Here is a 24,003-nt window from a genome sequence, read left to right as displayed (position 1 = left end):
AAAACTGAGTGTAGGCACACACGATAGCATCCAAACAGGCTCATACCATAAATCACCTCTGTGTAAAAAAATAGCTTGCTTGCTACACGCACACACATTCACACACACACACGCTCCATCATGCACAGGGCAAACCAAAAAACAGCCATGCTACAGGTACAGTAGGATTAACTATAGTACAGAATATAAAACATATTGAATACAGTCACGTATACAGACATAACATACGGAAACAGCAGAAGAGGCGAGGAGCACATCCACGCCACACTGACTACATACGACGATGGGAGATTTCATGGTGTGACATGTATAGGCTGGCAAGAAAGGCTGTGAAGCCATGAATGAGCGTGTGCACGTAAACACACGCAGACATACTGTACGCACACAGAAGACACACACACAAAACAAAGTGGGCGTCACAACACATTTTGAAACCGATTGCTGGACTGGCGTAGAAGAGGATTTTGGCGCGCGTTTTGTTGTAAATAAAAAAAAAGGTCACGTCGCTGCCAAATTCACAAAACTGCAATAAAATGTAAACTAATCTTAGGCCTAAACAATATTTCTGACAATATTTTTGTGCAATATCTAAACTTTTCAAGACCTTTTTAAATGAGAAAAACGTTATCTCATAGTAACTCAAGGTCCCCTTACTAGCTTTTTCTGGAGCTTTTCATCCACAGCTCACAATCTTCTCAGCAGTTTGAGGTTGTCACATGACCACAGTCCCATACTGTATGTAATATAATGCAGGACGCTGTTTCTTGAGTTAAGAGTTTTTGTTTTCAAGGTCATAGGGCTGTCCTGAATACCAGGTTTTGAAGCTTCCACCGTTGCCATTGTTATCGATCTCTAAATCAGTATTCGAATGCTTCGTTTTTTTAATATATATAAGTATGTAAAAATAAGGTATAAATCCCAAAATAGCCCATTAAATAAGGAATAATCCCACAACATTATTCACTATTCATATTCAACATGAATTATGTAAGGCATAATGTACAGCGAAACAGTCATTGTTGTGAAATAAACCCCAACAGGGCGATGCCGCACCCCAACGCAGACCGGTTATTGTGAAATAAACCCCCGAGAACACCGTGATTGACCAATCAGAACTGAGTAGTCAACAAAGCCGTGTAATAATATTAGTTATTCTCAGGTATTTGAAGCTTCGTGGCGCGGCGCAGCAGGTTGACATGTTCTTCTGTCTGTCTGCATCTCGTTTCAATGCCGCTGCCGCACTACTGAACACCCATACACACCTCTACACACAACAAACAGCGATATCCGTCTGAGAATAACTAATAGTAATAATGTTGAATATGAATAATGTTGTCAGATTATTCCTTGTTTCATGAGGTATTTGGGGATTTATACATTATTATAACATACTTGTATATAAAAAAAACAAAAAAACGAAGCATTTGAATATTTGGAGGTTGATTACCATGACAACGGTTGAAGCTTCGTAGTATCAGCCCTACAAGGTCAAGAGTGAACTTTTACACTCAACATGTCTCATTGTTTTTTCCCAATTTTCTGTGCAGGATGTTAGTGTTGTGGCCCCAGTGTTGTTTGTGTGTGTGAGTAACATCAGTATGAGGTCTGGGATGAGGCAGCAGAGGGAGCTGTTGCATTAGAGTGAAGAAGGGGGGGGGGGGGGGGGGGGGCAACCTGTGTAGCCCTACAGAGGAAAACCCGTCACTGGATGTTTTTGAGAGCAGTTGCACGGGATCTTTTCTGACTTTACAAGTTAAATTCACCAAACAAATTTCAAGCATTTGCAATAATGTAGATTCTTGTTCAGCAAGATATCCAAACAGGCTTTGATTGGTTTGAAAACATGACATTTCATTCTGGCCAAGCCTTTCTCTGTGGGGCAGCTGATCAAAGTGAAGTGCACCATTTTTAAACTTTCAACTGATTACGCCCTGATACACCAAGCCAGCGGTCAGACAGTTCGAGGCCGTCGGCGAGCGTCCATCGGCCTAGTTTTTTTGGTGTGTCCCGAACCGTCGGTTCTAGTCTGCCCGTGTCGGAGGTTTTTTCGGCCGATTCAGCGTGTTGAATCGGCAGCTGTGCTCGTCGGTGAGAGAAATCACTCTGATTGGCTGTTCAGCTTAAATGAATTAGTGCACAAGAAGAGAAAACAAACGTGAGGAAAGTAAGCCAACGAGTAAAGTCAAGAGGAAAAACATATTTCATTTTCCAACTTCATCTCATCTGATCATTCTAATACACGGATATTTTCACAGCGACATGGCCATCTGGAATGAAGCTAAGTGGTGAGTGAGAGTGGTGTGAAGATGGTCGTCAAACGCTGCTTTGTTTCATGTACGTATCATAACAACGGCTTGTATATCCGCAGTCCTCGGTCTTCCGGTTTCCCTTTTTGAATGACAAATACAGACTGCCACCGCCTGCTGGTGTGGAGAGTTATTTCCTCTCATGCAGTCGTAGAACGTACGTGGTAGTTGGCGGTCGGCTGTTGTCTTTGCGGTGTGTTCGAGTGCAACGTGAGGCGACGCAACAGGCGGCTTTCGTCGCCACTAGTTCTCTGATGTCGGGTTGGTGTGTCTGGACCTTTAAGTCTTTTTTCAGGACTTTCTCACTGATTATCTCAAACTTGTTGCTCTACCTTTAAATCTGTAATTTGGTGGACTTGGCAAAGGTTATGTTGTCTCTAGGCTTCTCCACAAGGCCAGTAAAAACAGATGCTTCTGTATGTTAAGCAAACCAAGCAATCGTTGCTCTTTAACCCTGCCCCCACATTTCTGGAGTTGCTCCGCATTTTAAAAAGTGGATAAAATAACGCCACTGTTGAATGGAACACCAAAGACGATGAGGTTGTTTCTTTTTTTTTTTTTTTTTTTACTGCAGATTGGATCTGGTCTTATTAGTGTGCTGTTCTATCTTTTTTTCTGAAACTATTTGCTAGGTGTTTGGTGCCAAGTGCAGTGGCGAGGAACCTTCATTTGGAGGAAGTTGGCTCAAAGGTCACTTCATGGAGCAAGATCGGAGGCAAGAAAAACTGGAGGCAATATAATGAGCAACGTTCCTGTCAGTGTTCCTGTCGTGAAAAAGTGAAGAACTGCGTGAACGCTTTAGCTCTACTCAGTAGATGTGATCTACTTCACACCTGTCTGGAATTCATTTGGACCAGTGAGACCACCGAGCTCCCTCCTCCTGCTCTCAAACACATCCGTGACATTATTGTCCCACGTGACATCATGATTATATGCATACAAAAACGGGCACGTACTGTATCACCACGGCAACAGCCTAACGACAAACAACTCTCTCTCTCTCGTGCGTTTTTTTCCCTCAATGAGTGGATGAATAGTTAAGGTAAATCCTTGATGCCTGAGTGTGAACTGAGCTTATTATGTTAGTGCTTCTGGTTGTAAAGGAAGGAAAGGAGGAAGGAAAGGAGGAAGGAGAGGAAGGAAGGAGAGGAAGGAAGGTAAAGTTACTGTCTTTGCAGCGCAGACGAATGTCACAGTCTTATTTTCACAATCAACGGCCTGACCCACTGACTCTGCTTTAATGTTCTTGTTCACAAACTAACAGAGCTGTGACTGAATTATCTCTGGAGATATTCATCACATGTTGTCCCAAAAAAACAGTTGATGTTTTTATTGTAAATTTTTGTCTGTCAGAGATTCTCTGCTATTGATTATTGATTATTGATAGGAGTGTGAAAACTCATCCAGAAGCTCTGAGTCTTTCTCTCCTTCAACTGACTTCCATCCGTCCTTTTTTTTCCGAACGCTTTCAGGCCAGTTTGAGTGTGCCGACGGGGAAAGTTGGGACCGTCACCATGGTGACAGGGTTGAGGACGGTAGCCTGTCCAACCAGCTGAGGGTGGGGGGCCAGCACCGCTGTGGGTTTCCCTAGCGACGGGCTCCCCTGGCTGATGACGGCTGCGCTGTTCACCTGGGCTCCGTTAGTGTTAACTTGAGGATTGGCCTGGACGTGCGGCAGGGCGTGATGGGTGAAGGTGTGAGTGATGTGGCCCACCATGGTGGGCTGGGAGACAGACACGCCCTGGGGGTAGAGAGTCGGGAGGTGGGATGGCAGGGGACCTCCCAGGTGAGCCACCGGGTGGACGGTGATGTGTCCGATGGGCTGGGCGGCCATCGGCTGGTGAGTGGCGGCGACTGGTGCCGCTGCGATCGACTGAGGGATGGAGGAGATGGGGCCAGGTGACGGGGCGATGTGCGTTAGGTGCTTGTGATTTCCTGGCAGGCCGTGATTGACTGCCTGGATGACTGAAGGGTGGGAGACGGCGGCGTGAGCGATGACGGTGGGCTGGACCTGCATCGCCGGCGGCTGAATGTGATGGGCGGGCTGCGGAAGGGGCGGACCTGGCGCTGGAGCTGGCGCGATGGCGTGAGGAGGAGCGCAGGGAGAGGACGTGGTCAAGATTCCAGAAAGAGGCAGGGTGGCGTGCTGGATTGACAGGTGAGGGGTGAGGAGCGCCTGGGCTTGTAAGATGGGAGCTGTTGGTTTGGGGAGGGACGTGAGAGCAGGAGGAGTGAGGACGTCCTCGTCAATGTCCTGCTCAAAGTTGTCTTCTCCTTCTGTGTAACAGAGAGGAACCAGTTAGTCATCATGATACGATCCAACAAACACTGCCAAGTGTATGTACTCTGTGTGTAAATGCTTACGTAAGGGATAATGTACAGCGAGCCGGTTGTTGGGATAAATAAACACCGACCGTGTCTTGCATCGCCCTGAAGGGGTTTATTCCACAACAATGACCCGCTAGCTGTACATTATCCCGCTTATTACACGGCTACTTACTTAAGAAATCAATAATTTGATATAAAAATGGTCCAGCAGAGTCCAACATCAGAACTGCGTCCATAGCAACGGTCTTTTATACATAGCAACGGTCTACTATAAAGAAATAACAGACCGTAGAATGCTGTGATTGACCAATCAGAATCGAGTATTCAACAAACCTGTGTAATAAGTAAGTATAAAGTCCACGGAGACACGGTCAAATGGTTAACTGATATATACATATATCATAAACTACACCTGTTACTCTCATTCTACACACATGCTTTATATGCTATTACACTTCTGGCGATTAGTTCTGTAGAAGAGTATCAGGTGTGAATGTATGTCTGCGAGTTGGAGACTAAAGTCTGACTTGCCGTTTCTAATTTTTGCCGATTCTGATTTCCTCTCTTTAAGAACTATAATTGACAGCACATTTTTGTAACTTTTCTTTCATGGAAAATTTAAATTCAATTGTATGTTCATAATAAACTGCGCCAAGTTACAGGACATTCTTGTTGTCAAAGCCTTGTTTTGAAGGTTCTTCTTTTGAAATGCAGAGGTTACAATTTGCCTTATATCTTCTTCCCTCACGCTGAAGAACTTCCTCACCAACAACATGTTGTGGCTGCGACGTTACGGTCTGTGCCGACGTAAAACTATCATGTAGCACGCGTGTAAATTTATATACGAAGCTGATCTGCCGGTGTCTACCAGTGGACGACCGAACGGTGCATCTCTACCGCAAGTTGTTGCATCTCATCCCTGTACCTGAGGCGGTGGACGTGGAGGCCTGGTCGTCCTCCGGCTGGATGGTCTGTCGGAGGACTCTGTCGATCTCGATGACGTCCATGCACTGGCTGAGCTCGTTCTTCAGCTCGGCCAGCCGCTGCTGCGTAGCGATCTTCTCTCTGGCCAAACGCTCCATCTCGTGTTCAAACTCCTTCTCCTTACGCTTCAGAGTCTTCAGAGGGAGACACAGACAGCAGAGAAGATGAGGGTCACTAGTACATCTAAAAACACTGGAAAATACTTAGAACAGATTATCACAGTATAATTAAAAAATTGTGAATGGTACTCATCCGATTAATTGGTTATCAAAATAGTTGGTGATTAATTTAATACAGTGGAAACCACTTATAGTGATCACGTCTGTCCGGGTCAAATTTCATCACTATGAGCAGATGATTATTATAACCGAATCTTTGTTATTGTGCATCATTTCTCATGCAAAGCACTCTCTGCAGCACGAGCGGTGCAGACAGGTGAATGGCGCCCCTTTACTGGGGCCCTCGCCAGTTGAGGATCGGAAAAGGTTTCACTCTGGGGGGGGCGTTACGTGACCAATCTCCTTGACAAGGGCGCTTTCCCCCATACGCATTCCTTTTTCATTAAGAGACAACTTTCCTTTTCCTGTCACGATATCAATATGCACGCAGCATCAGCCTCAGGTATCCAGCCGGAAAGAAGGCGGTCCACGAGGCAAGGTAAGAGAGTAAAGTAAAAAAAACAAAAATTCAATTAACATTAGTCTTATCATGTATGAAAAGACCCAAAATGAACACTGTAAGCCGATTACTCGATTACTATAAGTGAATTATTTAAACAGCGTTTGTATAGGAATGATTCTTTCTGTCTGAAGCTTTTTGATCACTATAAGCGGTTGATCACTGTAACCGTGACCGCTATAAGCGGTTGATCAGTGTAACCGTGATCACTATAAGCGGTTGATCAGTGTAACCGTGATCACTATAAGCGGTTGATCACTGTAACCGTGACCGCTATAAGCGGTTGATCAGTGTAACCGTGATCACTATAAGCGGTTGATCACTGTAACCGTGATCACTATAAGCGGTTTCCACTGTAGTTGACAACTAATCGATTAATTGTTGCAGCTCTAGTACAACAATAGTCAGTCATTCAATAGTCGACCTCGGTCGCTCTGGGTTTCTCTTTAACAATAAATATTGTCCTCACTTACGTGATTTGTTCTGATTAATTCAGCTTTGTTGTTTTTTTTCCTCCTGTGTTAAGCTGATGTTAAAGAAGTTTGTATAAGTTTTCAATAAAAGCTTTTGAGGGAAGTAGAGGGATTATGTCCCCTGACTTACGGGGCATGTGTTAATATGAAACAGATGGAGGAAGTGTTAGAATATTAGTGTGAGTTTGCACTAACACCAGCAAATTAACACGGAAAACAGGAGCAGATCATAAAACAGGGTAATAAAATATACTTTTAAAAACAGGGGGAAACAGAAACAAAGAACATGTTCCGTCTCCGGCCACTCTTACTACTAGAATATACCTTATGTACCGGCTATGAAGCTAGAATTAGCTTTAAATCATTCAAAGAACTGGCATTGCGATAGAAAAGGGAATTAAGACCAGATTTTTTTTTTCCTCTGTGCAGATTTTGCCACTCCCACATTTCTCCCAGATTGCACAATCCTGAAACAAAATGTTCCCCGTGCTCTCTCCGTTTCATACACCAGCAGGTATGCAAATTCAAGCATGTTCACACTGCTTTCGTTGCCGTCATCTACTTAAGCTCCTCCTATTTCCTGGATATCCTGCTTGTTTTTTTCGAGACAACGGGGTCAGAGTGGGAGTAAACGTCCTGCCGTGTTTTATTTCCACCAATCGCTCAAAGTTCACCATCATCCCAGCAATTCGGATGTTAATGGATTACTGCGGCCTGAACAGTGCAGACTGTCACATGAGGCTGTATTAATTCTGAGCACGGTACTGTCATCATGCGCTGAGCTGCATGTGTGTTTTGTAGATCTACAAAATGAAACAAGGAAGAGAAACACAGCAGGAAGACATAAAAAGAAAAAAGAAAGAGCTTTTTTCCAGCCCCACCACCATGCCGTCTCTGTGACCCAGTTTCTGCGTGTGTCGCGTGATCACCAAACAGTATGACAGACTAAGGACATTAACAGATTACTAGGGAGGAATGAGGGAGAGGGAGAGGAGGGAGGAGGGAAAGGGGAGGTACAGGAGGAAATGGGTGGGTAAAGAGAAACTGGTGTGGGGGGGGCTATAGGATTATGTTGGTAACCAGAAACAGAAACCAGTCAAATGTTGATACGTTTCTGCTGGTTATGTCATTACATTACTGGAAACTAAGGCTAAATTTAAAAAAAAATTAAATTCTGCATTTCATAATGCTACTACTGAGCAAGAGGAAAGCTATTATTCGAGCACTTTACATCGTGTCCAGCGCTGCTTCCTGTTTACACCAGCAACGCACATGCCCAGTGTACGTGAATGGTTATGTGATATGTGTTTTCAGGCGTGATGGTGTGGATGGAGAATAATTCTGAAACAACCCTAAAAACGCTCGCCTGGACAAAAATCATTTTCATTTTAAAATGCCGTTTTAAAACTAAAACGTATTAGTGTGGATGTAGCCTAAAACTCCAGCTGACTTGTTGAATAGTTGACATAAATTCTGAAAGAAAAAAAAAAAAGAACTGGCAGAAAACAGTTTCCTGTCCTACTGGTGCAACCAAAAGGAGAAAATAAGGATGGAAATACAAGAGAGAGGGCAAAAGAGTGCAAAAGCACATGGGGACACATGATCCTACTACAGGAAACTCACTTCAGTGAGCAAAGCTGTTTACTCTCTGCAGGCATGTGATGCCACTCCCATCCACATTCACCGCTCTGTTTGCAACAGCTACCAGTCTAGACCTGGTGAACTTTGCCTTCTTGTAACTGCTCAACATCCAACCAACACTTTGTGCTTCCACACATGCAGCCTTTTGCCATAATTGTAGGGACAACTTTTAGAGGTCACGAGTGAAGAATAGTGTTAATTTCGATAACTATGACGACAACAACCTTTTTTTCCATGATTAAGACAAGATGATGATGAGACAGCATCGACGTCATTACACACCAACGGTGACCATATCAAACATGCAACACCGTTGACGAAAAAAGACGAGACTAAAATGTAGTTTAAATACATTAAAACTTTATTTCTGTCACCTTCTCTTCTTCACTCACACACAACGCTCTACGGCGGCGGTGCTCAGTCCGTCTCTGTCCTTCTTGTCTCACATCTCAATCCTGACAATTGTGCTACTATAATGCATAAAGTTGGTGGTTTGCGGTAGGGGTTCGGATGGTTGAGTAACGCATATTTTTGACATGTTGGGTGGGCGGATTGACATTCATAACAGACCGGTGGGTGCGACTGTACCGCTTACCATTAATGAGGGCAGTCAGGAGAACTCAAACTAACTGCAAAGCTGCATTCTTAATCATTCAACCTGTGTTTTTCATCACATAATGATAAGATTACATTTTATGTGAAATAAATTTGACTAAAATGACAGAAATGTTCAGTATAATCTGAAGACTAAACAGGACGAAGATTAAATAATAAAAAAAAACAATCAGACAAAATTAAAAGAGAAAACATTTTGACTAAAAGCAAATGACTTTTCGGTGACTAAAACTGGACTAAAACGTTTTGAGTTGTCGTAGATTAAAACTAAACTAAAACTAGACTAAAATTATGAAAGATAAAAATGACTAAAATGTGACTTAAACTAATAAGCATTTTCACTTTAAGCCTAAGACTAAAACTAAAATAGCTGCCAAATTAACACTGGTGAAAAGGATTTCTGTCTTAACTAGAAAAGTTATTCCAGCTGCTTCATGTCTGTTATTTCAAGTCTGACTATAACATATATTGTATGCAAACTCACTGAATATACTCCCTCTACATCAAGACAAAGCGTGACACTGCTGACACACATACAAGCCGACAGACGTTCTTTGAAACAGACGTCTGCTATGCTCAAACCGGTGGCCACAGAGGAACTACAACTGCTTGTGTATGTTGCGCATGTGCAACCATGAACATCACTTCAAGGTCTTCAAACCCAGACACCATTAGGCCTGCAGCAAATCACCAAGGAAACAGCTGTCACCCATAGCAGTTGCCTTGGCAACCTCATCGGTGAGGATTTGGCTGCTTGAGCAGCAGTTTGTAAAAAACATAAGGAGCAATCTAATTGGGTGAAGCATGGAGGTAATTACATATAAGGAGTGATGTGACTGGACGGTTGCCAGTCGGGTGCTTCAGATCACTCCCAACCCCCTCCTCCTCCCCTACACTTCCATCCCACACACCCTCTCCTACTCCTGCATCCATCGCTCCCTCGACACCCTTCCCCCCCTTTTCCCCTCCTCCTCTGCTTCATCTATGCCTCCTTTATCCTTCCTCTTTCAAGATGTCCTCTCTAAGAAAAAAGGTGAAAAAGTGTGACGACATTTGGCCTGACAGGTGTCTTTGCCGTAATCACACAATGTGTCTGCGGACATGTGATCTTCACAAGGTTGATATGAGGACGAGGCAGAAAAAAAAGTCTGTGATAGGAGTGAAAGGACACGCTGAAAGTCCTGAAAGCTCACATCGGTGCTCCATCATCCATAACCATTGATAAAAAGACCAATAAACACACACGCACACAGGAACGGACTACAGTGCCCTGGCCACCTGCCGCCTGTTGCTATGGTTACCGAGAGACAGCAGGGAGACACAGGGTGAGACAGACAGGAATGAAGAGAAGAAAAGGTCGAAACAGACGGGGGTTAAAAGACAAAGATGCAGCTGTTGCAAATCTGCACCTATTCCGCTGTTATAACCATGGTAACACAGCTGCACCCGGTACCTATCGTTGTCTCTCTGCAGTCTAGAGGTGCAGAGCAGATCGGAGTGGGTGAGCTACGGTGACGTCACCAGGCTCGCGCTAGCCATGTGCTCAGATCTCACATGGCTCAGGGAAAGAGAGAGAGAGAGAGACTGAGCGGGTTTACACGAGGAGAGCTACCGAGAGAGAAGGCGGGGGAAAAGAGGGGGCACTCGTCTACAATAAAACCGACTGATTATATATGCAGTGTTTCCCATTAATTACCTACACTGTGGCGGCTCGCCTTAGTCTAATTTGTCCCGCAATGGTTTCAAATATTTTTACACTTCTAAACGGGTGGGGCTGGCTGGCCCTCGCCAGGTGCATTTCCTCTGCGGCGGTGCACAGAAAGGCCCGGGGTGAAAGTATCTACTGGCAGCTGTGTGGCTACTAGGACTGCATCTAATAACTATTTTTGCACTATCGATTATTCTGCTGATTATATTTTTGATCAATCAATAAATTGTTGAGTCTATAAAAACACAGAAAATAGTGAAAAATGCACTTGATAAATTCCCAGAGCCCGAAGGAGCATCGTTAGAGATTCAATTAACAAACATATACAAACTAAAGAAAAGCAGCGAGTCCTCACATTTGAGTTGTTGTAACTGAATTAGGGCTGTCAAAGTTAACGCGATAATAACACGTTAACGCAACTTGAACAGATAAAAAAAAATGTGCGATTAATCATATTTAAATATTTGAATCGATTTAGACAGGCCTAAACTGAATATTTTGACATTATGATGATGAAGCATTAATCGGTTATCAAATTTGTTTGTTGATTAACTTTCTGTTGACCGACTAATTGATTGACTGTGTCAGCACTAGTAGCTACTATCATGATATATATACTGTTGGCATTTGTGTTTGAAAACATGGAAAGTTTTAAGTAAGCTGTGCAGTAGGGATTTCCCCAGCGGCAGCTCGGCTCTGCTTCATATCGAAACCATCATCCTTTCGTGTCAAAGACTGCTTCAAATCCCTGAATGTTGTGCTCCCCGAAGGCTGGCCCCAAGATCTTGCAGCCAGTCTTGTTTTGAACAGTTTCTTCCATCTCGCAGCCTAATCTAGCTCCCTTCCACCAACTCCCCGTTGCATATTCTACTGAACTGAAAACCATGAAACTCCTACTCCACAAAAAAAGAGGAACCAGTGCAACTAGCTCCAGGCTGGAATTAATTTCTGCCACAGAAATCCTCCCTCGTCTGTCTACTTTAGTAGACGGAAAACTCACCTCTTCAGGCTACACAGTTCCCTCCCCCACACCACCCCTCAGCAACGCACTTCTCTACACAACTACAATATGCTGCAATTCTTTCCCCACAAACATGTTGCTCTCTCATCCTTTACAGTTATTTAGATCTTAGGATAACCAGCTCTTTTTCCTTTTCTACAACATACTTCAAGACACTGCATGACTACAGGATGGAGTTACACAACAACACTGGATGAGAACCTCACAATTGTTCAGTGCGTCTGAGCAAAACAATGACAAATATGGTCCACAAAACCCTCACAGGTACTGCATTTAGCATAAAAAATATGCTCAAATCATAACATGGCAAACTGCAGCCCAACAGGCAACAACAGCTGTCAGTGTGTCAGTGTGCTGACTTGACCATGACTTGCCCCAAACTGCTTGTGATTATCATTAAGTGGGCATGTCTGTAAAGGGGAGACTCGTGAGTACCCATAGAACCCATTTTCATTCACATATCTTGAGGTCAAGGGACCCTTTTGAAAATGGCCACGGCAGTTTTTCCTAGCCTAATTTAGCATAAGTTTGGAGCATTATTTAACCTCCTTCCTGACAAGCTAGACATGGATTCCATAGGTTTCCACCACTTTCTTATAGGCTGATTCCCCATTACAGTATATGGCAGATGCCATATCACAGTCACAAAAGACTAACCAACACAAAAGGGCTAAATGGCCAACAAACAGCCATTGTATATCAATTACACTGGACCAAAGCCTGTGCTGTTTCCCAGAGCTGAACCGATCAATTCAAGACCCGGAGAAGGATGAAAACTACAAGATGAAAAAACAAGAAGTGAGTAGTGCCCAAGGCCAAAACCAGTATGTTAAGGAAGAGAAAGGCTGAGAAAAATGAATTAAAAAAACTCTACCTGTATGTAACGCAGAGCGCTGCGGAGGACACTGAGGTTGGAGGTTTTCTTCTCGTCAACATTTGGAACGTTCTTCTTCAGCGTCTCAAAACACTCTTTGAGGTGCGCTCGCCTGAAGGGCCAAGAGTCATAAACGAGAAAGGGTCACACTTTAGATACGGTTGGAGAATATTTACCATTTATTAGTCGATCATTTGTTTGAGAGGTTTAACAAGTTGTGGTCATTTAAGGAGACCTCATGACTCCAATTTTTGCACGCTTGAGAAAGATTTCATGGTTTTGTATAGGTTGAGGAAATGACATGACATTTGGGCTGAGGAAACTCTATCACGACATACTGTACTTGAGAAATACAAAACTTTGTGTGTAAGTGGTGGTCAAACTAAAAACAAACAGGGCTGCTTTCCTTAATTTCTGATGTGTTGACCACGTAGACTGTATATAAAGATGAACATGACATCTAGATCGCCCCCTGGTGGCTGGCTGCAGTATAGGTCATAAATGCCACCCCCTCCATGTTAGCGGATGGGACATGAGCTAAAACTAAAATGTCAAAGAACACGTCAAATCATTTTCCAAAAGATGTTTTTCTGTAATTTTAGGTAGTTCTTTTCACGCTGTTGTTTGTTGAAGTGTTCATTTTTCTGATAAGTTTGGTTTCAATAGGTTATTTGATGCTATAAAAAGGAGGCGAGACGTCATGATTGACAGCTGCTCTGAGTGAAGCAGTCGTCGCCGGAGGCTCAGGAAATGTACAAGAGAGGGAGATGTAACTTTAACTTTCCATAACCGTCACCAGTTTGTGCAATAGAACGTGTGTCAATCTGATCATGAATGTAGTTATAGAGATATTATGGTTAGTTGTTGTGTCTTTGTAGCCAAACAGCTACCGTGGTGCTAACGTAGCAGCTAGGTGGCTCACGCTAACAAGCTGCAGCAGTACTCGGATCGTGATTGGCTCGGGCAGGTGTGTGGGCGGGACCTCGATACCTGGCTCCAGCCCCCCCCGATCACTACTGTGCAGACTCTGGCTGCAAATGACGTCAAAATCTCAAGATGGCAGCTCCTGTATCCGGGATACTATGGCTTCACTTTTGTACAGTGGGAGGAAGTGGAGACGCGTCGTCCATCTTTATATACAGTCTGTGGTTGACACCAACTACAACAATGAGAAGTTTATTATGACTAACCTGTTCTTCTCCAGTTTATTGTGCACCTCTCTGGTCCCCGCTCTGGAAACACAAAATAAATGATCAGATACAACCATCAACCCGTCGACACTCTTATATCAACTTTAACACACATATGAACTGACCCTCCAGGTCTCCTCTTCCCTTCCATCCCCCTCAGGTCTTCCATCGTCACTCCATTGGGCCGCGGCTGAGATGAAGGTGACGCTTGATGTGGAACCAGTGCATGTTGAGAGCCGGAGCCATTAGTGCTGATGGAGGTTGAGTACTGAATCTGAACCTGAGGCTGTGATTGGCTGGGCTTTACACTTATCAGCTGCGGACTAGTCTCTACCTTAATCTGGTGAGTGCACAACAGGTGAGGAGAGACCGGCTGCTGCTGCTGTGGAGGGGAGGAAGCGCTCTTGACTTGCGGCGAGCCGTTGAGCAACGTTGCCGCCGCGGCGATCTGCGTCGTAAGCGGAAGGGGCGGGACCGAGGGCGTCGCGGTGACAACCGGGACCATTGGGATGACGGCGATGGGGACTTGAGGGTGTTGGAGAAAGGGGGGCGGAGGGTGATGCGGCTGTTGACGGTGAGTGTCATCGCCCCAGGTGACGTGGTTGGCTCTGATTGGCTGAGACAACGAGGCCACAAGTTCCACACGTCTCGACTCCGCCTCCCTGCTGATGAGCTCCTTGTCTTTGCGCTCCTCTTCTGTAGGAGGTAGGAAAAGAAGATGCACAAATGAGTGAGCGATTGGAAAATAATGGATGAAAGGGACAGAGGATAAGAGTGGATGTAAGACGAGACAAATGGGAGAGTCGAACACCGGACAACCTGCCCCTGGTTCAGATTTGAGGAAAACTCATGATTGACAATTTCCAGTGGTTAAATCTGCCTTTCGTTCACTAACGTTAGTGCTGCACGATTTTGGCCTAAATGATGAACACGATTATTTATATCAATATTGAGAGATTATTTATCACGAATATTCATCGATTTTAGGGACAAAATCATTTTATCGCACTTTCACATTTAAACAAACAGATCCCTGCTTTCACTTCCATGTTTTGCTAAATTCCTGCTAACGTACAAATCTTTCCATCAAAATAAGACTAAAAATAAGGTTCTTCTTCACCTGCATTCGGTGCATTTTCGTTTCGACAGGCAAAACGAGTAATATACAGTATATAGAGTGCTCCAGGGATGGTGTATTTTTGTAGGCCAACCAGGAAGTTAGCTCGCTGTTAGTTTAAGAAGCGCTTAATTTGATATGCAGCAGAGTTTTCTATGAGCGGAGCACGCATTATAAACGTCAATATCACAGTCGATCGTGTTCATTTAATTGTGGGAAGCCCAAATTGTGATCCCGATCGATATTCGATTAATTGTGCAGCCCTACCTAACATATGGTATGTGACAACACTATGGCTGACCCAAATGCCTCGAAGCTTCGGCCGTTGCCACGGTAATCAATATCCAAATCAGTATTGAATACTTTGTTTTTTTTATATAAGTATTTAATAATAAAGTATAAATCTCAAAATAGCCCATGAAGTAAGGAATAATCCCACAACGTTATTTATTAATCATATTCATATTCCAGTTTGGAAATCTTTAATAACTTGTAATTTCTCAACCAACATCCAACAAATGATGTAAGTTCCCTTCAGGTAATCTTAGCTTTGTCGGAGTGGTTGTCTCTCTGTTTGTATAGAGAACATCTCAACACTACGTGCACACAAACACACACTAAGAATGATGTCATCAGGGAATCAGATCGTAGGGAGAAGGGGGGGGGGGGATAATCGCAGAAATCATGTCTGCATCCGTTTCCTGACTGGAGAGAACCCCCCTCTGTCTGCGCTGCGATTGGACCGTTCCAGCACAGAGCATGCTGGGTTACGTCAGCGCCGTCTGACCAACAGCAGCGAACTGTTGTCAAGGAGCCACTCTGCTGGGTCAACCACAGTTGGCGCCATGACAACATTTAAAATGAAGCAACGCTGTATTGCAAACGAAAAATGTTCATTTTAAAAAAACCACATCGTAGGACGGGAATGTTCCCACGCTGTGCTCAGACGCACACACACACACACACACACTCTACATGTTATGAGTGAGTAGTCATTGCACACAGTGGCAGGCAGACTCAAAGCGATGTGGAAAGCCCTCCGTCACCATGGAAACAGCAACATTAGAAGCAGAAGATCCCAGGGATTCCTCAAACCTGCACAACGCCGCCAACACACAGCTCAGCTATCTCCACCGTTATAAGAGAAAATAGAGACACCGCATGCCAACATGCCTGGCTGACGATTAAGTAACACTTTCATTTTCTTCTCCACGTGAAACTGCAAACCCCTTATGACGCAATTTCCTCTCACCTAGGGCAACAGTTCACCTCGGAGAAGGCCTGCACTGCTGAATATGACGACAACATATTTCGCTGCACTTTTTGGAATCATTATATTTGAATTTGTGGAATTTGACAACGACAATGCAGTTGTCTATTAATAGTGCTATGTTATTCCTCAATTATTCACGTGCTCACATCTCTTCTAACTCGTGCGGAGCAGAGGAAGGAAGACGTACAACTGCCTCCTTCATTGCGAGCATTAAGCTTGGTTTAAAGTAGGACTGTACTGGATGTTATCATAGTATCTAGAGCTTAAAAAAAGCAAGTCATTCTGAGGTTTCAGATTCTCCAGTGTGAGGACGACAGCTGCAACGATTAATCGCTTAATCGATTACTTCAACATATAAATTAATCACCAACTAATTTGATAATCGATTAATCGGTTTGAGTAATTTTTAAGAAAAAACAGTAAGCTGAATATATTAGAGTTGTGGACAAAACAAGACATTTGAGGACGTCATCTTGGGCTTTGTTAAAATCGAAATGTTTCCCCATTTTCATACATTTATAGACCAAACAATTTATGATTAATGGAGAAAATAATCAACAATGAAAATAATTGTTAGCTGCAGCCCTAGTGAGGATTTGTGATATATATAATAGCCAAATTAATATTGTTGGACTATTGTTCAATCATCTTGGGCTCTGATAAATTATGGACATATTTCACTATTTTCTGACATTTTATAAAAAACAATGACTCAATTAAATCGAGAAAAAATCATTTATTGCAGCCCTTACTGTGTCATTCCAGATATTTATTTCATCCAGGCTGGGCTCTAGTCTAGTAAAGCTCTATTTAAATCTATCGCTTCAGTGTGATACAGTGACTCAGTACTGGGAACTGTGGTTGAAAAAGAAAGGGTTGAAAGATAAAAACAATATGTATTTATACTCATTTTTTTATGGTAATGTACAAAAAAGAATGACATATGTTTTGAAATGAAACATGCTTTTATTGTTAAATGAATCATGCCTTTTTTACTTTCCGAAATCACATACTATGCACTACATACTCAATATGTGTACTATCGTTCAACATACTTTTGTGTGAATAAACAGTAATGTGTATCTTTTCGGACGCACTGAGCTGCAATTTACGTTGTCACTCCCTGAGAGCCTCCTTGATGGTTGGAGACGTGTAACCATGATAATCCCGTGACAACCTCATGTGACGAAAACAACGGTTTGTGAGAAACAAAGTGTGAATTAATTAAAAAATACATATTACACCTAGCAAAGTGAAATCTTATACTTACAGTTAAATTGAAGCGTTATCGATGTTACATAACTATCCGTCAACGTGTGTCATGGACGTTGTTGTCACTGCCGCAGTAGTGTCCAGTGTTACATACTGTAATATTTCACCGGAAATAGTATAGTAGTATTGGTTTCATACTAAAATATCTCACATACTGTTTTAGCGTACTAAATAGCATGTTAGTATGGAAGACAGAAACCAAAATAGTTATTAAAGTTTCTGTTTTACAGTTATGACCAGTTTGGTCTTCAACCATGTATACCAGACGGACACTGTTCATTGCTTTAGATGTTGCATACATATGAGCCATATGTTGATATTTATAAATATTAGGAAAATGTCCTTTATAATATCGTGATTATAATTACAAATACTGTATATTGCTCAGCCCTAGTTTTAAGGATGCACTGGTGTTATAGTTTGTTGGGTTTTTTTGCCAATATGACACAAACAAAATTACAAATTACAAAATTCCACAGAGCAGACAGCAAAAGTAAAAATGATGTCTGACAATCAGACCTATAAGTTGATATGAGCTGAAAATATGTTGACATATTGGTGTATATTTAATGTCCTGATGAAGGTCCTTGTTGACCGAAACGTTGACTAATAAAGCAGAGAAAAGTGTGTGCGGGAACAAGTCATTTTTTGAAAAAGTACATATTGGAGGAGATCTACTCCCAGCACCACAAACAATTTTGAGAATGTGCATGTTTTCCTATCCTTGACATATTGGTGTATCCCAAAGTTTCTTCTTTAGCTTTTGTAGCACAATCCACATGCTCCGGATAGTCAAGTGCATGCAAACGTAAATTACATAACTCTGCATTGAGAGAGAGGCTGGGTTTGGGTGGTGGAGGGGGGGTGAGCAGGGAGGTTGCCCTACTTCCCCCCCTTTCTTCCTCTCTCTCTCTGACCCGCCACTGTCAGGACTCTGAATGGGAAGGGCGGGGACGAGGAGTGCGCGTCTGTGTGTGTGCGTAGGTGTGTATCCAGGAGAAGGAGGGGGGGGTGGTTGTGTGCACGTGGTAGTTGTGGGCGGATCCTAGCACGCGGTAGGGTAAGTATGCAGGGGGGAGGGGGTTGATTTGTCTGACACGTCATCAGAGAGGAGAAACACACAAAAAGCTGCTTTTACCAAAGTCACAGATTCATCATGTCGATTGACAACTTTTTTTTAAATATTAGAAACACACATATTGTGTGTGCAACACAACAGAAAGGCCAGGCAGGGTGAGTGCGTGAGGAACACGCCCCAGCAGCAGCAGTGTGTGTGTCATGAGATATCTGAGAGCAATGTCAGGGTATTATGTAAAGAGCAGCCTCCTCTCTGCTCTGCTCGCCACCGCCCTGCCTGCCCGGTATGCTCGACGGACACAAACAAAAACTGGGGCAAATCGATTCTTAAAGAGCAGATTTTATAACAAGATATGCAACTCTTGTTGTAAATAACCGAATTTAGAAAAAAAATATATATATATATATATTTTAGCTTTTTAGGTGTATATATATATATATACTGCAATAAAGCTGCATTATCTGAGCATTTTTAGGGTGTATATATACTGCAATAAAGCTGCACACTTGTTACTTCCTAACAAAAGATACAACGCGTAAATGCACCACGGGTTAGTGACAGACAGGAACTCCTCTGCTATGCACACACACATGTAGAGGGAGTCACTACCGTGTTGAAACTGTCACACACACACACTGAGAGAGCGCGCAAAGCAAAGTAGTTCTGGAAACAACTTTGCCCGTTTCCGCATTAAAGGAAGACACCATTTAGTGCAACATTGAGTTGATAGTTTTGCAGTGACTTCATCCTCCTTTTCCTGCATGAACCCACTCAGGGTGATAAACAAACTTCCGTTCATCATCATAGGCGGGTTGGTTGAAACATGTAAAGCCCAGTAACGTGATAATAAATGCATTAGAGGATGTATAGCGCGCGCACACACACACACACACACAGTGTTATCCTCTGCTGCAGCAGGCTTCTGCTCTGTTGAACTCACCACGTGTGATCTGTTGTTGCTGGGCTGCCTGCCATTCCAGATATCTGGCCGCCTCCAGGAGAGTATCGATGCTCATTGCGCGTAAAAAACCCTCTCACGACAGGGCGACCCGGTGGCCCGGGACGGAAGGAGGAAAAGAAGAGACCGAGAGGCTGGTCGGTAGGTAGGTAGGTAGTGTTCCCGGTGTGTGACGGTGACGGTTCACACCGCTCCTCCCTGTGTGTTTTGTCCCTGAAAGAAGCAATTTTTAATCCGCCCGAAAAGGAAAGTAGATCCTCGCAAAAAAAAAAATAGGATTGCAACAAGATGGCGATGCGAGAGCACGGGAATACACACACACACACACACACACAACAAGGCGAGTCGTGTTCTCGTTAAGACCCGCCCTCCCGGATTCATGACCCCGCCCTGTTACTACGGGCTCCGGTAAAACCCGGAGACCGCATCACTCCCTCTTCCACCTAGTGAGGGGGATTCAGGCTCTTTTTAGTGAGCCGGATCATTTAAGCTCAGCTCACCAAAGAAGAGCCGGCTCTTTCAGCTCCCAAACGGCTCTTCGTTTGACCACTTCTGCCTTTTATAATTCAGCCAAATTTAGCGCTGTTTTGACCTGTGATTAGTATGTGTGCACATATATCACTTAAATTATTCAATATAATTATACTAAACCTTATAATTTCCAGAATATCATAACTTTACATGCTGCTTCGTTTCCGACTGTCACTCATCTTCTCTGCTATTCGAGCACCGCACCGCACCTCACTGCACCTCACCGCACGGCATCGCAACTGCATCGTCACGGCACCGCACCTTAGCGCACCGCAACGCATCGCACTGCACCACACCGCAACGCAATGCAACGCATCGCACCACACTCTTCTCTCTCTTTCTCTCCTCCTCTTCGTCCTGCTTTGTACCTGTAGACTGTCAGTCTACACCTGATGTCTGTCATCACCTGATTGGTCGCACGGACGTCATTAACACAACATTCAGTCACAGTCAGTGCGTGCCCGTGGTGCGGAGAACATCGTCCTAACATTCTGCCTTGAATTAATTAAAGAAAACAAAAACGTCTCTCGGACGGGAGCCGACTCTGATGGTACGTGTCCACAGGCTCCGTGCTTTCCACGCCCCCCTTTCATTATCAATGTAAGCAGCCGCGCAATGCATTCTGGTAGCGTGGCGTCGCGATTCGAGAAACGGAGCGTCACGACGCCCGCTCCTCATTTGCATATAGTTGAGGTCTAGTCTACTTTATGTAAATCAAGGGCGTCCGACGCGACTCGCCGCCTCTCGAAACTCCCGAGAATCTTTTAAAATAAAAGTTGTTGATCGAAAATAAAGAGAGATTCAGCAACTGCATGGCTTATTTCTCGCCTCAAATGTTTTCAGAAACACATTTCGGTGAACTATTTTCGTGAAATAAGAGAAAGTTTCCAAACGAGCCTCCATGTTGGTCTGATTTGAAATCCGGGAGAGGACAGCCCACAAGGGAAAGCGTTTGTCCAATCCGGTGCAGCCGGAAGTATTTGAAAACGTCACCGCCTAGTATTGGTCAATCATCTAACGTGTCACCGCCTAGCGACACGACCACCAAGCGTCCAATGTTGGGAATCGTCGCGTCCCCTCGCGATAAAAAACGCCCCTCTGGACACGCGCCATTATCGTTCACTTAAAAGAGCCGGCTCATTGAATAGACTCGTTCGCAACCGACACATCACTACTTCCACCGCATCACTCCCTCCCAAATCATAATTTTGACATTCAAATTATCATGTCTTTTTTAAAAAACTCCCAGAGGCAAACGGGCTCACGGTGTATTCTTGTACTCACGGTGTAGTGACGGTATCTCTGTGGGGAAGCAGGGAAAAGGAAAAAGGGAAGTCCCTTCCAGTGTTACCTAGATCCCCGTCGTGTTTTCTCTCCCGCCGCTGGCCCGCAGCGCATGAAGAACAATCAGGCGCCGGGGAGCCAATCAGCGCTCAGAACAACAAGGCATGGTGCTGGTCCACATGGGCACCCGCCCGGCCTGAGCAAGCCTCATTTGCATGTCGAGAGCGTGACTGGCCACCCTGCTGTCTCGGGATCAGGAGCTGTCAATCAAACGACATAGGGGGCGGGGTTTAGTAGTGTCTGAGAGGGTGAATACTGAGGACAAGCAGCTATGTATTTAGTCAAGATAACATGCTGTATATCATACAATTATTTATTATTTTAGGGAAATTCTATATTCATAAGAAAAAATGGTCAAGAACCAAGACAACTTTCACTGCACTTTTTTTTTTTTACTTTTTATTTTAAACACAAACACAAACAAACATACAAACCACAATACAATGATACAATAACGTTACAAGACTGGTCCATAAAAGAGAAAGAATAAGGAAAATACATTTTTAAAAAAGATAAAGCATAAATAAAATTGAGGCAATGCACTTGGAATTAAATGACGAATGAAGTCAATAATTGTGTATGTGGATCGGATTCATGCCCACTGTCCCCGATTCAAACATTTGTCCACAGTTATTATCCTTTCGCTGCACTTTATTCATGAATTCAGACAATATAGCACCATCTTACCCAATGTTAAAAACAAAAAAAGCAATCAGGACCTTTAAGTTATTAAATGAATATAATACGATGCATATAAACTAATATCAGGTTATTGTCAGTATTTAGGTGTGTAAGTGGTCTACTGGGAGCAGTGCTGGTTGTGGAGTCTGACAGCTGCAGGAAGGAATGACCTGCGATAGTGCTCCTTCACACACTTTGGGTGGAGCGGCCTGTCGCTGAAGGAGCTCTCCAGTGCTGAGATGGATGTATGTGTAATTATTTTATTTTATTATTATTATTTTCAATTCTCTATGTACTGTATCTGTTTGTACCTCTGTTAATTAAACAGATTAAATACAAATGAGGATTTATTTTACACCATAGGTACTGCATTATTACAATTAAAATGGCGTGTTGGGTAATGACAATAAAATTATTTTATTGAATTATCACAGATAATGTGTTGGAAGCACATATTGAGATTAACATTTAGATGAACAACTATTATGAGATTATAGTCTGCTGTATTCACAAAACATGAAGTCGATATATTTTTGTTGTCTACTACAAGCAAGCTTCTTTATATTTTCATTGTAAATATATATCCTTTTAACTTCATGTTAAGCTATTTACTTTCAAGTAAGATTTTTTTTTATTATTATTTTTTTTATTTTAAGTTTTTTTTTTTTCTATTATTTAAAATCAATAAATATATGTTTAAAAAATATATATATTTTTTCCCCCAACCAAATTGTCATTGGCACTTTAAAAAAAAAAATTATAAACTATAAGCAAATAGATAAATTAATTGTTACATTTAATAATTCATATTAATTGGCAGCCAAAAGACCTTACGGATATGTCTAATAAATTTACTGTATTAACTGATTAAAAGTCTTGCAGTTTCTTATTTATTATTTTACCATTATCCCTCTTTTATGATCTATTTTATTTCACTTCCCTTCTTGCCAGTTTACTGCGTCTCTTTTCCAGATTTTTTCATCTTACACCCACTGAAAAAAAATCTTTTGCATCACAAGGATTTTCTCTTTCTCGCTCATTATTTCCAGATGGTATGGTGCATGTGGTCTACTTCTTATGTTGCAAATCGCGTATTGTATGCTGTGACTAATGTCGTTATATGTGATGTGATTATACAGTATGTAACATGTGACGCAACAGCAGTGGTGGTATATGCAATAAATCTCCCTCGAGGTCTTGTTTAAGTGTTATGATTAATGGTTTATGTCACAGTGTTGTTTGTCCATATATTGCATACAGATGCATGTATGTAGTGTGTGCGTTGCTGCATGGTAACAGTCTTTGATTGGACACCGCTCAGTCTTATATATCGTTTACCACACCACAGGGTCAGACTGTCTCAGCCAATCAAAACAGCAGCCCACATGTACATAAGACCTGCCTCCGCCAGGCCATGCGTCCTGCCTGCACATACACACCTACTATCACCATTACTATTTAGACTGTCAAGCCACAAATTAGCTCATCAGGTTTGTCTAAAAAAAAAAAAAAGTGTGATGCAAGGCTATAGGAGAGAAATGTGTGTGTGTGAGGGGGTGTGAGTCACTTTGCAACAGGCTGTAAGGCAGGATGGATGACAGCAAATTAAGAAAAGGGGGAGGAGGGAGAGAATAGGGAAGAGAGAGCTGCTGCACATGGTAAGCACATGATCTGCATGAAAAAAAAGTCCATAGGGATGTTATGCATATACAGAGGAAAAGGGGAAGGAGGAGGGGGTGGCTTGGAGAGACAGGGAGGGTGGGAGGGATGAGAGGCAGGAACGGGGCTGACCCAGTTAGAAGTGCTGCATCACCAGTGGATCTACAGAGGAGAGACAAAGAGGAAGCAAAGCAATACAAGAGACTTTAAACAGAGAAAGGGTTCAAAGATCAAGTGGATTTAGCAAAGAGGGAGGACCTTATTTCCATAAC

General features: G+C 43.1%; 1 protein-coding gene across 3 annotated transcripts; it reads right to left on the bottom strand.

The window, feature by feature from the left end:
- Window positions 1-2,790: 2,790 nt before the first annotated feature.
- On the bottom strand, window positions 2,791-19,868 carry mntb (MAX network transcriptional repressor b). 3 transcript variants are annotated; one of them, XM_037749038.1, is made up of 6 exons: window positions 19,499-19,868; window positions 13,944-14,514; window positions 13,819-13,860; window positions 12,629-12,749; window positions 5,560-5,752; window positions 2,791-4,583 (listed from the first exon to the last, which is right to left on the bottom strand). In XM_037749038.1, the coding sequence occupies exons 1-6, from the start codon at window positions 19,572-19,574 to the stop codon at window positions 3,775-3,777; spliced, it is 1,812 nt and encodes a 603-aa protein (XP_037604966.1). In that variant the 5' UTR covers window positions 19,575-19,868; the 3' UTR covers window positions 2,791-3,774. The 3 variants fall into 3 exon arrangements, with proteins under 3 accessions (XP_037604966.1, XP_037604967.1, XP_037604968.1); XM_037749039.1 differs by having other exon boundaries at window positions 12,629-12,740; window positions 19,499-19,867; XM_037749040.1 differs by lacking the exon at window positions 19,499-19,868 and adding an exon at window positions 15,982-17,530.
- Window positions 19,869-24,003: the final 4,135 nt, after the last annotated feature.

The sequence above is a fragment of the Sebastes umbrosus genome, chromosome 17 (genome assembly GCF_015220745.1).
Source record: "Sebastes umbrosus isolate fSebUmb1 chromosome 17, fSebUmb1.pri, whole genome shotgun sequence".
In the NCBI taxonomy this organism is placed as follows: Eukaryota; Metazoa; Chordata; class Actinopteri; order Perciformes; family Sebastidae; genus Sebastes; species Sebastes umbrosus.
The sequence above is the reverse complement of the archived record's forward strand: the minus strand, read 5'-3'. Positions and strand labels throughout refer to the sequence as shown.